The following is a 15,330-nucleotide window of genomic DNA, read 5'->3' on the forward strand; positions in this document are numbered from 1 at the left end:
CCCAGGCTGCAGGCAGCCTTCTCTCAGCATACCTTGGTTAGCTCCTGAGCATTGGCGAGGTTGTCCACAGCGATGGCCAGGAAGACATTCAGCAAAGTGTCTGGTTAGCTCCAGCTAAGGAAGGAAGCCTCTAACCCCCAGGGCAGGCCCCAGCCTCCCCCCTGACCTGCCCCGAAAAGCTGCCTATGTTACACCCAGGCCTACATCTGTGCGTGCCCTGCAAATGCATTTTGGGATGCTGAAGTGTGTGCTGCAGACATAAAGCCTTGTATGCACTGTGTATGTGTCCCTAGACGCCTGTAGCTACAGACGGACTATGCAGTTCCCTTCAACCTGACCCCACCACTGAGCCCCGGAACTCCCCAAGTCGTCTCTAAGCAAGGAAACACCTTGCACCTGAGCACTCATGCAGGGGCCCCGGCTAGAGAGAGCCTTGGGGGCTGTTCTACCTGCTGCCTCCCCCCTGCCAGCTCCAGCCCCTGCTACGGACCCTCCCCACATTGTCAGATCTTCTGCCTCCCCTAAGTTCTTTGTCCTCAGCACAACTGATGTCAAGGGATGCTAAACCGCATCACTGGCCTTGGGTCCCCTCCATGCAAGCAGCAACCCCACGTCCTGAAAGCCCTAGAGTCCTGGTAGGGTAGCAGAGCCCACACTCTGAGCCCTCTCACCACCAGGTTGGGGTTGCTGTTGGGCCCCAGCAGCACTGTGCTGCAGGACCAGCCTTCCCATGTCCAGTGCAGGGCTGAGGCCAGACCCTCTCTGACAAAGCTGCCACATCCCGCAGCTCCTGACCCTCCACAGGGTGAGCCAGATAAACCTGCGTGCTCAAGCACTCACACGTGCACACTCAGACGTGCTCACACTCATGTAGTCACACTCAGATGTGTGCACACACATGCAGTCACACACACATTTATACTCCCACCTCCCTCTCAGAGACACCCTTGGGACCCAGTACCTAAATGGAGCCACAGGTCCCAGAGGCAGCAGAGGTGAGAGGAGGGAGGAAAGCAGGCAGGGCACCGGGGCTGCGAGGCTGCAGGGGGAGGCCCAGGAGCCTGAGAGGGCAGCAGCCAGTAGTCGGGACAGGTGCAGACTGGTCTGGTGGGGACGGAGCTTCCCTCCAGGCTCTCAGGTTGTTCCCACAGAAGTGTTGGAGTTTCGACCAGCAGCACTAGACCCCAGAAGATGGTGTAATCCTGGACTCACCACAGTCAATCCAGGGCTCCGCAGAGGGATGTCTGAGAACCCGACACTGCACTGCTAGGTCGGGAGGGACGTCCACCCACCGGCCACGGGGATGTGATGCTGCTCCCAAACCTCACCCTTGCCCACAGTGTCTCTACCTACTGCAGGCCCCTCCCACACAAGACCCTAAAACAAGTTCCTTGGCACACCCACACAGTTGCAGTGGGCGAAGGGCTCCCAAATCCCAGTGCCAGACCTCTGAATAAAGTCGGAAAACCAACCACTGCCCTAAGTGTGGACCCACCACCGACCTCCGCACAGTCCCGCTCCCAGAACCGGCCACCCCCCAGTCCTCCTTAGGGAGCAGAGGGGCTAGGCCAGGCCTACTGCCCCCCAGCACAGGCTGAGAAGGATACAGTTTCCAAACAGTGTCAGGACGATGAAGTAGAAGGACGAGAACATGCCTTTGCTGACGCCTCCCTGTGATTCGATCCCGTGGTACATGACAGCGTTCCAGTCCTCTCCCGTCAAGATCTGGGGGGACAGCCCCGCGGGGCAGCTGTCACCCCAAGTCACTACAGGCAACTCACCCCACCCCATGCACATGCACACACTACACACCCTAGAAACATATTCCACACTCCATATACACATTCCCCACACATACACACACATATAGATACACTCACCCCACCCCCACACTCCACACCCCATACACACAGACTGCACACACATTCCATACCCCATATACACAGAACCCATGTACACTCCATATCCCATATACAAAGACCCTACACATCCTCCACACCCATATACAAGACCCCACAACTACACGCCACACCCTGTATCCACTGGCCCCGCACTCACATTCAAACCCCATATACACAGACTCCACACACCCACACTATAGACACTCACACTTATATCCTATATGTATATGTACACTTCACATACACTCACACCCCACATTCCATACCAACATAACCCCATACACATACATTCTGTCGACATATACACCACACCCCATATCCACCCACCCACATCCCATATACACATCTCCCAAACTCCCTGCATCCCACATACATACATGTGTACACTCCATACCCTCACACACACCCTGCATACAGCCCCACATAAACTCCTTAGACATGTACTTATCTACATATACCCCATACCCCCACATCCCTACACACCTATACTTTACATACCCCATATATACCGCACATGTAACCCTGAATCCCATATATCTCACATATGCCCCCACTCCACATATACCTCTGCATCCACATATACCCCATGCCCTACACACACCGATATTCCATAACCTGTGCCCCTACATATACCTGCATACCACTTATACCCCATATATACCCCTGTACCTCAATTTCACATATACATTCTTGAACTCCACCATTCACCCACCATGTACCACATACCTGCATTCCCATGCACTCAATACTTGGCTACACCCAAGACACACACACACACACACACACACACACACACACACACACACGATTTTACAGCAGGTAGTATTCTGCAGATCAGGGGGGTTCCTGTAACCTCCAGAAAGACTTCCAGAGTAAGGAGTACATTTAAAGGTGAACCTGCTCAAGGCTTTCAGTCATAACTGAAGAGGGCTAGGTAGGAGGAAGGGTGAGCAGAACCTTAGACGGGAGCCAGACATGCTCTGGGGGAGTCAGGAAATGGGGTTCATAGCCAGATTCATTCAAGTTCAGACACACCTCAGCCCCTGGACTCCAGGCCTGGCTTAAACCCCTCCCTCCAGCCTTAAGCCGGAACCCTAGAGGCCAGAAGCTCCAGCTGTCTCAGCATCAGCTCAGAAGAAGGGTCCAGGAACTTTCAAATGGCTGGTTCTTTCTTTTCCCAAGAGTTTAATCAGCAGAATAAAATATGAATGAAGGACAGGCTGGGCAGAATAGTGGGTGCCTCCCTCTCGGGCCCAGCCTGCCCTTCCTTCAAGGAGCAAAGAATGGACCTTGACTGCTAGTCAACTCACTAGTCAGACTTCTAGCTTAATCTAGAACTTTCCATCAATAGTGAGCAGACTTCCTCCAGCCACCAGCCAGCACCCATTGCAGTGTAGGTTTTCTGTTCATATGGAGCCCTGGTCTCAGTGCCTACACAGCAGAGCCAGACTCTGCCACCTCCACCCATTCTGGTACATTTGATGTCCAGTGTGGTCCATAGTGTGAAGTTATGCCTTGCAGAAGCCCTCCAAGGTGAAGTCTCTCAAAGTGCAAGGCCACCTCGGGACCTGCTCACTGCTAGTGGCCACAGGTTCCTGGAATCTTGTGAGGAGGACGTGACAACCCCACTCTGCCTCTGTTCCTAAACTGAGACACACCTTCTTCCCTGGCACTACATGGAAGCAGGTCCAACATTCTAATTCACTCAACATTTGACCAAGCACCCAAACAAAAGAGAAAGAAACCTCCTTATTCACATCCTCTTCCACACTACTAAGATTCCAAAAGTTTGATTCAAGGAATAGGGGAAAACGGGGCCACACTGTGGGTAAACAGGAGACCGTGGGTCCTGTGGGCTGATGTCCTGTACTAGACAGCAGGTCATGGTGCTTCCCTGCTTTCACCAGACAGTCAAGAGTCCTCTCCCACACTCCCTTGGCCCCTCCTTGCCGCACAATCTTTTCTTTCCAATGAATAGGGTTGTTGCTCACTCATGTTTGCCTTCCTCCTTTCCTCACCTCTGTAGGAAATTTCCTCTCTAGCCTGTGCTTTTGAGGTCCTCTTTACAAAGGCCTTCCTGCCTTGTATTACTGATATTCCTCTCTGTATGTTCTTCTAAAATTCACTTTTGCTCTCAGTCAGATCTGAATCCACAGACTGACATCCAGGTCATGTGCAGGGGCGGGGTGGGCTAGAGCAAAGTACAGCGGTTAGGGTGTTTGCCTTGCATGCAGCCTACCGGGGTGTGATCCCCAGCATTCCATATGGTCCCTCACATACTGCCATGAGTAATTCTGAGAGCAGAGTCAGGAGTAACACCCGAGCATTGCTGGATGTGCCCCCTATAAGCTAAATCACTTGTGCCAGAGAGATAGTATGAAAGGAAAGGCTTTTGCCATGTACATGGCTGATCCAAGTTCGATCCTCAGCATCCCGTATGGTCCTCAAACCTGCCAGGAGTGATTTCTGAGAGCAGAGCCAGGAGTAACCCCTGAACACCACTGAATGTAGCAATCACACACACACACACACACACACACACACACACACACACACACACACACAAACGCTGGGTGCAGGGCTGAACTCTCATTTTCTGTGCATCTCTTGATGATGAACCTGTTCTCACCATGTGTAACAGGGACACATATTTATGAGTCTTCCAAAACTTTGTGTCTACAAGGGACATTTGTTGCTTCTTTATTCTGATCTCCCCACCTTTGTTCAATGGCACTAAAACCACTGGTCCTAGAATGGGATGATCTTGATCTAAGTATCTAAGAAAAGATATGATGGGGCTAAAGCAATGGTACAGCAGTGAGCATTGCCTTGCTCACAGCCAATCTAGGTTTGATCCCCAGCAACCCATATGGTCCCCTGAGTCCACCAGGGCTGATTCCTGAATGAAGAGCTAGAAGTAATTCCTGAGCACCATCAGATATGGCCAAGAAAGAAAGAGAAAAGACATGGTGGACATTTGAGCCAGTCAGGCCTGCTGGTCCCCATGTGCTCGTCCCCCAGTGCTAACATTGAGCAGACTCTGAGGTCTCATCTGACAGGTGGTGCTTTTTCCAGAGCTCAAAGGCTTTTCTGGCTATTCTCTTTTCTTCTTTGATCTGAAATGAGGAAGTACATTAGCAAAGCCTTAGGGTTCTTAGCAGAACCCTAGCAATTTCTAAGAGTTCAGCAGACCATGAAGAGACTCTGTGAGCACATGTAGAGTGGAAAGGAAAGCATTTCCTCAGGCTGTTGTTAGCTTCTGTCTGAAGCTGTATTTGTCCTGTGTCCTTTTTCATAACTGGCTACTTAGCATCATAAAATGAGTTGGGAGTTTTCCTTCATACCATTGTTGGATACAAACCATCCCAATTCACGCGTGCAAACTTCTAAAATCGTGGTTAGGTAGGTGGTTATGACCATGGGAAGTTCAGCTCTCTCTCTCTCTCTCTCTCTCTCTCTCTCTCTCTCTCTCACACACACACACACACACACACACACACACACACACACACACACACACACACACACCCCTTGGGTCAGTATGCTGCCATTTCTCTTGTCACCACAATCCAGGACATTCGAGCAGTGCTGCACTGACTGGTGCAGGTGGGTATGTCCACAAGCAATGTTTCCACCACACAGTAAATTTTGATCACGAGGGTCAGGAGCTAAGAGTTGACAAGGACAATCCCTGGTACTTCTAAGTTACTTCCCATAACCTTTGTTGTAAGCGCTCAGGAAAAGCTCCCCTCACACTGGCATTCTTCTTTCTCCTCTTCCTTTTCCTCTGCCGATGTTTGTAGCAACTGGTGCTCACCCACTTGCTCGATGGGGAGGAGAGTGCTATGATGCTCACACATGCTCAACAGGGTGCTCTGTGGGCTCACACATCTCACAAGGGGATGCTGTAGTGTTCACATCTCACCAGGGGCGCTGCAGTGCTCACACATCTCACAAGGGGGCGCTGTGGTGCTCACACATCTCATAAGGGGGATTTGCCTGGGGTCCTATCCCCTGTCATGATGCAGCTGGAAATCATTTCAGTGCCCAGGAGCTTAGATAGCAGAGCTGCATGGCCAGGCTAAGTGTGTGGAGGACCAGCAGAACTTGCAGCTACCCCAAGCTGTTTCCCAGTGTCCTAAACATATGCTCTATAGAAACTCCCAGGGCAGCTGTGGGTATTTTCTCCTCCTAATCCTGAGGGGTGACCATGGCTGCTCCTGGAAGCTGCAGGCACTCTCTAAATTTTTTACCCCTCCCTCCCTGGGCAGCTGGCTCTACTTCCTGTCCCTCTGGACCATCAGTTCTTGTAGAAACGCCCGTGACCATTTCTGGGATTTCTACTCAGTTCTTTTTGGTGCTGGCTGACCTTGGTTCAGAGGCTCCTGCCCTTTTGTGTACTGTGCTCTTCCCCGAAGTCTCCTCAGTAGTGATCTCACTGGTGGGGTGAGCTCCCTTCTAACTGAAGAGCTGTGGCCCTGCCTGCAGCTTCTGTGTGTCTGCCCCCCAACAAAACAACTGCATGAGGACCGAAGAGAATAGAATGGAGGCAAGGCGTTTGCCTTGCATGCAGATGGACGGTGGTTCGAATCCCGTCATCCCATGTGGTACCCTGAACCTGCCAGGAGCAATTTCTGAGCATAGAGCCAGGAGTAACCCCTGAGCGGTGCCAGGTATGACCCAAAAAACAAAAAAATAAATAAAAATTAAAAAAATAAAAATAAAAAAGCATCTGTATGAACACTGGGCAGAGTCAAGTGTAGGATTTCTCCCTTGCGCTCTGGCCCACATCCACTCCAGACTACCATACGAGTCTCTATCAGTGGCAGGTGTGGCTGTCTTCTGTGTCCTCCAGCCCTCAGCAGCCCCTCAAACTCCCACAGGCCCCCTAACTTCCTGAGTTGAGCCAGCTAGCTGGGTCACGGGTGCTCCCACACCCCACCCATCCTGCCTGCTAGACCATGCCGTGGGTGCCGCCAGCTCTCACTGCCAACCCATTTCCAACCCAGAGCCCATTTTAGGCTTGGCACAGTCCCTAATTCTCATCTCTACTGCTGCGATGCTGTGCGCAGAGTGGTGGGGCTAAGTTAAGGTCTCCAGACAAACACTCCTCTTTCTTTTCCTTCTGATGTCTTTGGGTCCCCCACAGCCCATCCCTAATGGTGCAACCAACTACCCCCTGTGCCCGCTTCTGAGACCTACAGTGAACACTGGGATCCTAAGGCACACGGTGAGGCTGACAGTGCATCTCCCCACCCCAGAGCTAACCTGGAAGACAGTGAGGATGGCAGCTGGGAAGGTGTCAAAGTTGGTTGTGGGAGTCTCTTCTTTGAAGTTGAACCTGAGAAAAACAAAAGGGTTTTTCCTTTATCGTTTGTTCACTTACTTATTTTGGCTTGGGGGTTACACCTGGCAAGTGCTCAAGGCTTACTTCTGATTCTGTATTCAGGGGTCTCTCCAGGCAGAGTTGGGGGACCACAGAGGATGCCAAGATTAACCCTAGGTCAGCTGCATGAAAGGCCAGCACACTCCCCACTGTGCTCTCACCCTAGCCCTAAGGTTTTCCCCCTTCCAACTACTGCTGGTTAATGTACCCTTTGACTTCAGAGAGAGAGAACTTGGGCATGGCCTGGCACTGTCTGCTGTGCGTCCAGCCACACACATAGATCCCCGGGTCACTTACTGCCCCCCGAACAGCTGCATGCCCAGCAGAGCGAAGACCACGATGAACAGGAAGAGCAAGAAGAGAAGACTGATGATGGACTTCATGGAGTTAAGCAGAGACACCACCAGGTTCCGCAGGGAGTTCCAGTACCTGCAGTGGGGACAGGCAGGTGACGCCCACATGGCACCACACAGGCACGGCTGCCTCTGTCTGCTCTCATCCCTCACCCCTTCCAAGGCCTCATAAGCAGGTCTCCAGCTCATACCCACTTTCCTGCACCTGCCATGTGAGGTCCAGGGGTCATCAAGAAAATGGCTGAAAACTCACCCTCGCTCTCCCACTTATTCCTGGCCACCACCCTTAGGATGCCCAGTTCAGCCCCTCAGCACTAAGTATAAAGGTGAGGCCCCAGACCTCAACAACACAGGGTCCTGAGCGTAGGGCCCCAGCCTCCATCAACAGAGGGTCCCGAGGGTTTTCCAGACCCCATGAACACAAGGTCCCAAGGGTGCTCCGGACTCCATCAAGACAGGAACATGAGGGTGGTAGAGCAGAGCACAATGCATAGAGCTGAGAGCAGAAAACAGAGAACAGAGAGCAGAGCAGAGAGCAAAGCTGAGCACAGAGCAGAGAGCAGAGCACAGAGCATGGTGCAGAGAATAGAGCAGAGCTGAGCATATGCAGGGCCGTACCACTTCAGAGCATGAGGATAGGGAGAGATACAGCAGCAAATTAGTGCACAGGGTAGGGCCTGGTGAGAAGCAGGTGTGAACAGTACGCAGTACTGATTGCAGGGTCCAGGAACCCCTCATCCCTCCCTGTACCTGCTGTCCCTCACCCACCACCTCTTGCACTCTGTTCTTGGCTGCTGTGGCTGCAGTGGCTGCCTGAGGTCATTGAGAAGTGGTAGGACAGAACCACATGGCCATACCACCATGACCCGAAAAGGGCAGCCCTAGGCACAGGGGAGGACACAGGGAGGGATGGGACACTGGGTGGGCCCAGAGAAAGGACATGTTGGAAAGACATGGCAGGGGAGATGTCATGGAGGAGGGACCAGGTGGAGTGTGCCAGGGCAGACGGGAGGTTGTGGTGAGTCCCAGCCCTCTGCGTGGGGAGGCTGCAGAAAACAGGCATGAACTTGAGAAATGCTCCTCATGACCACTGCTGCTGTTGGCTGAGCTAACTGTGAAGCAGTAACTCAGAGGCTAGAAAGATCGTGTTTCTAACTTGAAGAGGGGGAGTAGGGCCCTGGGGTCAGTCTGTGGCACCCCAAGGCTGGATGGGTTGGTCCTCAGGGATAGGCAGGGCCCCGGCTAGGCAGAAACTAGGGCTGACTTCTCTGTCACTGGCCCTGAGTGTAGAAACAACACCTTCTGCTCACTGGGCCCAGACCAGTGCTGGCCTGTCCCCATGGATTCTCACCCTAATAGCACAGCTGTGACCTACTTGGTAACCTTAAAGATCCTCAGCAGCCGGAGAGCCCGCAGCACACTGATCCCAAAGGAGGTGCCTGGCTTGACAGCAGCCCAGACCACTTCGAAGATGCTCCCCACAATGACCTGCGAGAGGAAAGCAGCTGAGGGGATGCAGCTCAGGCCTCTACACACACCTGCATGACACCTCCACACCTGCAACCATCACAAGCACCTTGCACTCTTCAACACACACTTGCACACACCTGCATACGCCTGCACACCTATGCAGACTGCATCAATACACCAACCTGCCTGTCTGGCCTCAGCTGTAGCCTGGGAAGCAACTCTAGGCAGTTTCATACTGAGCTATCAGCCTATGGCACGAAGCCTGCAGAGCCCCCAGTACTTGTCCTCCACCCAGCCCGGCACGCACAGCACCTCATCAGCCACAGCCACACGGTGGGCCAGCACAGAGTATGTCTCCTCAGAAGCCTCCCCAGTCCACCCAGTACTTCACTCAGGGTCTTACAGGCACCACATCCTGTTCTCCCAGATAGGTGCCACCTGGCCCTTAGAGCAGAAAGTGGCACCTGTTGTCTAGGGGGCACAGGGGTGGAATGGGAGAGCTAGGTAGCCTCTTCCCTCCTGCTTCTCACATGGGCTCCAGGTGGGCCCTGGCAATGTCAGATAAGAGTGCAAGGAGGAAGCTAGAAACCCCACCAGCCCCACACCATCCTCTTCCTGGTCTCTACGTGCCAAAGCAGCCAGCACTCCCATCAGCCTGAAACACAGTCAACAGAGACCTTTTGTGTTGGCATCACTGTTTCACATGGACTGGAGTGTATGACGTCAGTGTTCTCACCAGTCATTGCCTTGGGCATGGACTGGGCTGCTCTGTCACGAGCCACAGAGAACAGACACTGACACACCTGAAGACATGTTTCCAGAGCTGTCAGGACCTCTGACCTCTGACCCACCCTGGCCCCATTTCTCTGTCCTGACCTGGAACTGATAGCTACCCTCTATACTGACACTCCGTTCACCGTCTCCACCTGCCTTCAGTGACCCTCTTCCCTGGGCATGTTTGGGCCGGTAAATTGCTTCTAGAGACACGAGAGGAAGTGAAAGGATCAAGGTGACTACTAGCAGAGTCTTCTGAGGTTCAGCAGCCCAAGCATGCCTCAGGTTCCCTAGGCTTGATGGTGGCTGTGGCTTTGAGCTGTCTCAAGCCCAAGAGGCACTTGAGCCCCAGGCAAGTGCTCTAAATCTAATCTAAGTTAAACGTTTTTATAGTAACCTTTGCAAATTAACAGCCATGTTTACCACTTTGCTATAAGCTCTGAACTGAGTATATTGGAGCTGTTTACCCATGCTGTTGGCAGTGCTAGTAGTACTGACTCTGGGAGACTGCCTTTTGCAGGGGGAAAATAGTTCATAGAAAGAGCACAACTAGGGCCCGGAGAGATAGCACAGCGGTGTTTGCCTTGCAAGCAGCCGATCTGGACCTAAAGTGGTTGGTTCGAATCCCGGTGTCCCATATGGTCCCCCTGCCAGGAGCTATTTCTGAGCAGACAGCCAGGAGTAACCAGGAATAACCCCTGAGCACTGCCGGGTGTGGCCCAAAAACCCAAAAAAAAAAAAAAAAAAAAAATTAGGGCCCGGAGAGAGAGCACAGCAGCGTTTGCCTTGCAAGCAGCCAATCCAGGACCAAAGGTGGTTGGTTTGAATCCCGGTGTCCCATATGGTCCCCCATGCCTGCCAGGAGCTATTTCTGAGCAGACAGCCAGGAGTAACCCCTGAGCATCGCCGGGTGTGGCCCAAAAAACAATAAATAAATAAATAAATAAATAAATAAACAAACAAACAAACAAACAAACAAACAAACTTAAAATTTTAAAGATAATAAAAAAGAAAGCACAAGTTATCTAGCCCATCTCAATTTTATGTGGTTAGCAAACAGAAAAGGGGAGATGTTGCTCTGCACACAGAAATTACATCCTGCGGGCCGGGCGGTGGCGCTGAAGGTAAGGTGCCTGCCTTGCCTGCGCTAGCCTTGGACGGACCGCGGTTCGATCCCCTGGTGTCCCATATGGTCCCCCAAGCCAGGAGCAACTTCTGAGCACATAGCCAGGAGTAACCCCTGAGCGTTACCGGGTGTGGCCCAAAAACCCAAAAAAAAAAAAAAAAAAAAAAAGAAATTACATCCTGCTTTACCCAGAACAAAGACTGCCCCATCTTCCTCTTCCCTTCACCCATTCCTTTTGAGATGTAAAGACCCACCTAGGTTTGATTAGCATGAAATAGGTACTTTTGTTTGTTAACAATGTCTGACCTTCCTCCCATGTGGATTGAGCCGGTTCATAAACGATTGCAGGAGAAGGCTGGTTTGGCATGCTCTCAGTCCAGGAGGCTTGAGGCCCCCTGACTCCATGCCTTTTTCCCTCTTTTATGACTGTCTTGGTTTATTAATTCTTTTTTTTTTTTGCCACACCCATTTGATGCTCAGGGGTTACTCCTGGCTAAGCGCTCAGAAATTGCCCCTGGCATGGGGGGACCATATGGGACGCGGGGGGGGGGGGGGGGGGGGGGGGGGGGGGGGATCGAACCGCGGTCCTTCCTCAGCTAGCGCTGGTAAGGCAGACACCTTACCTCTAGCGCCACCTCACCGGCCCCGGTTTATTAATTCTTGTGGTGACTTTTCTTCTTACCCAATCACCTGGGGATGGATTATGGCAAGTGGAGCATTTATATTTACAGTGCTGAAGGTACCTGTTGCCTCTTCCAACAGAAAAGGTGACACTCTAGGCCTTAAGGACTCATCCTCAATTCCCAGTGCTGTTGGCTGAGCTTCAGTGGTGCTCTTGTGAGTAAGAAACCTATGAGTAGCCACCCTAGCATGGCTATCGCATATGGTGGGTGATGTGACTAGGGTCATCAGTCAGCCATCCATGGACTTGACCTGAATGAGAAGATTCTGAACTTTGAGCAGATGCTGACTTGGGGATAGAGGTCTGGGGGCTGGAAGGGAGTGAGTACATTTTACTGGAGGAAGGAAAGAGCGTGGGGTGTGAGGCCTACAGTAGGGAAGGGCACAGCTGTCCTGGCCTCCTAGAGCCCACTGGTGTACACAAGGTTTAAGACTTTAAAAATGGCAAAACTGGGGGCCAAAGCAATAGCACAGTGGAGAGAACATTTGCCTTGCATGTAGCCAACCCATCAGAGAAATTGACAAGAATAATTTCTGAGCACAGAGGCAGGAATAACCTCTGAGTGCCACTAGGTATGACCCAAAAACAAACAAAAACAAAAAAATAAGCAAAAAAAAAAAAAAAAAAAAAAAGGGCAAGGGGCCAAAGCAATAGCACAGTGGTACGGCATTTGCCTTGCACACAGCCAACACAGGATGAACCCTGGTTCGATTCACTGCATCCCATATGGTCCTCCCAGCCTGCCAGGAGTGATTTCTGAGTGCAGACCCAAGAGTAACCCCTGAACGCTGCTGGGTGTGACCCAAAAGCAAAACAAAACAAAACAAAACAAAAAAAAAAAAAAAAACAAGATAAAACTGAGGCTGCTCTTGGGTGTATGACCCTCAGGTAAGCACCCTGTCCCCAGGGCTTCTATGTAGCTTGCATGTGGCCAGGACAAGAGATCAGCAGCAGCTACATGCAAGGCTGGTCTTTCACATTTGACTAACATACTTGCAATGGACTTGGATCAAATTCCCTAGCTGCCCTGTCTTGGAAAAGCTGCATCCTCAGTGCTTGGCCAGACCAGACTTAAGGTAAATGGGCCATGGTCGTTCACTCAGTTCCACCTGACTCTTGACCCACAAACTTGGAGATAACAGCTGCTTCAGGAAACTCATCAACTCCAGGAAGAATAGGTCAGTTTGCAGTAAATTTACCATGCCCAGGCCCCTTAGTTCCAACTAGAAGTCTATAAGATAATGTGTCTCTGACTCTGAGCAGTCAGACTTTCCTTGGGGCCAGGAAACCTGGGCTTCAGCAGTGTCTCCCCTGCACACTGCCTAAGCAGCCTTTGAACCAACGTAAGTCTCCAGCTGCTCATCTATAAAGTGAGACACACCACATGACTGACAAGAGTAGACATGACATTCCTCGGTGACCGTGCCCAGCTAACAGGAGAGGGGGCTGGAGGGAAACTGTCTTTTCCAAGGTGAGGCTTCCCTTCTGTCTGGGACAAAGTTCCTTTTCAATGATCACAACTGCACTGAGACTGTGGGGTGAGTGCTCCCTGTACTGAGACTGCAGGATGAGTGTTCTCTGTGCTGAGACTCTGTGGGGTTAATGGTCCCTGCTTGGCGATGGCACTCACAGAAGTGAGTGCTCCCTGTCCTGAGAGTCCAAAGATAAATGCTCCTTGTCCTGAGACTCTGCAGAGGTGTGTGCTCCCTGTGCTAAGCCTCTGCAGAGGTGAATGCTCCCTGTTCTGAGACTGTGAAATGAGTGCTCCTTTTTCTGAGACTCTGTGAAGTGAGTGTTCCTCGTCCTGAGACTCTGCAGAGATGAATGCTCAAGAGGTGAGTACTCCCCAACCTAAGACTGAAGAAGTGAGTCTCCCTACAATGGTGCCTCTCGGTCACCAGGGAACAATCATCACTTTCCGAGATTCCCGAGCTGTCACCCTGCATGCTCTATCTGGCCCACCCTGCCCTGCCATGACCTGAGTCACCAGAGGCCTTGCCACTGGATCCCCTAGAGCCCCTTCTTGGCCCCAGACTGGCCGGGCTGCCCTAGGCTGTCAGCTGCCCGGGCTCCTATGGGGGTGGGACAGGGTGAACAGAGCCTTCTGAGCTCTGCTGAGGAAAAAGTCACCCTCTAAATAGACTGTGGGGGCAGAATCTGCAGCCAACCCTGAGATTCGATAAATAGACAGGTTGTCCTGCAGGGAGCAAGCAGCTAGCAGCTGGCCTGGCCAGAGGGGGCTTCTTCATTAGTTACAACTGTCTGAATGGGCAGCTCTCTGGCGGTCCACGCCAGGTGCAGCAAGACGGGACCCTCAGCACACTCACACAGCAGGTAGCTTTCTGTGCGGCCCACTCTAGGTGCAGAAAGGCCAGTTTCTCAGCACTCCAACCCAGCCAGCCACTCACCCCAAAGTCGAAGCAGTTGAAGGACGAGCGGAAGTAGCACCGGGGCCCCAGGCCGTACATCTTCAGGGACATCTCAGTGAGGAAGAGGCCCAGAAAGACAAACTCTGCAAAGTCTAGAAAAACAGAAAGGGTCGGTGAGCAGCCGTCCTCCAGCAGAGGTGTCCAGACCCAAGGGAGGATGGTAGCAACCCTGTGCTGAGATGCCCTGGCGCAGCCTCCATCCAGCCCACCAACCAGTCAGCAATGGTAGTTTTTCGAGCATGAACTGCAGCATCTCCTTCCATACCAGGTGAGGTCTAACCATGGCTCTAGGATTATCCTCTAGCATGAAGTTTCTCTGTTTGGCAGCAGCCACAGCCAAGGATCACAGGCACACCATCAGTGAGAGCCAGGCTCTGTGGGCACCTGCCCCACCAGCCCATCTCACAGTGGCCATGAGTATTCGGTTCTCTACTTGCCCACTGCAGGTGGGGTTGTCCCTGGATACTACATCTGGGTCAGCAAGAGAGTTGGCATCTGTCCTGTGAGGCCATAATCTATTACCACAGGATACTCTATCCACTGGAACCTGCCCTATCATGCTGTCCTCATCACTGAGGGACCTACCTCATGTCCTAGTGTCCCCTCACCATTACGACTGTGTCCGAAGGCTGTTTGAAGGACTGACAGCGAAGTACACAGACTAGCCTCAGGGCCCCATATGCTACATCTCTGCTGAGCACAGCTGCCACTTCCTCCTACATCAGTATCCCTGAACACCTACCCTACTAAGGTCGAAGCCTGGAATCTGAGTGGATGTTTTAACCTCCTCACTGACCATGGACCTCCTCAGTCCCTCACTGACCACAATATCCCCAGCCCTTAACTGACCACTGTCTCCCATGGGGGAGTCCATGGGGGTAGGGGGTCTCTCAGCTAGTCAGTGCTGTGGGTAATGAGGGGGCCTCTCAGGTAGTTAGTGCTATAGGTAAGTGGGGTCTCTCAGGTACAGTCAGTGTCTGGTCAATGGGGAATCTCTCAGGTACAGTTAGTGCTGTGGGTAAGTGGGAGTCTCAGGTACAGTCAAGTGCGGTCTCTCAAGTACAGTTAGTGTCTGGTTAGTGAAAAGTCTCTCACTAACAGTAAGTGCTATGGGTTATTGGGATCTCTCAGGTATAGTCAGTTCTGTGAGTAAATGGGAGTCTCTCAGGTATAGTCAGTATCTGCCCAGTAGGCAGGTCTCTCACATAC

The 15,330-nt window shown here is 52.1% G+C and overlaps 1 protein-coding gene across 1 annotated transcript in view; it reads right to left on the reverse strand.

Annotated features, from left to right (window-relative positions):
• Positions 1–15,330, reverse strand: part of CACNA1B (calcium voltage-gated channel subunit alpha1 B) — a 158,777-nt gene that overhangs the window by 77,319 nt on the left and 66,128 nt on the right. Inside the window, exons 12-17 of the mRNA XM_049781970.1 lie at positions 14,101–14,213; positions 9,016–9,128; positions 7,585–7,716; positions 7,170–7,242; positions 1,608–1,725; positions 33–100 (exon numbers count right to left, since the gene is read on the reverse strand). Coding sequence (XP_049637927.1) covers positions 33–100; positions 1,608–1,725; positions 7,170–7,242; positions 7,585–7,716; positions 9,016–9,128; positions 14,101–14,213 — 617 coding nt within the window. The remainder of the gene's footprint in view (positions 1–32; positions 101–1,607; positions 1,726–7,169; positions 7,243–7,584; positions 7,717–9,015; positions 9,129–14,100; positions 14,214–15,330) is intronic.

The sequence above is a fragment of the Suncus etruscus genome, chromosome 10, assembly GCF_024139225.1.
Source record: "Suncus etruscus isolate mSunEtr1 chromosome 10, mSunEtr1.pri.cur, whole genome shotgun sequence".
Classification (NCBI taxonomy): domain Eukaryota; kingdom Metazoa; phylum Chordata; class Mammalia; order Eulipotyphla; family Soricidae; genus Suncus; species Suncus etruscus.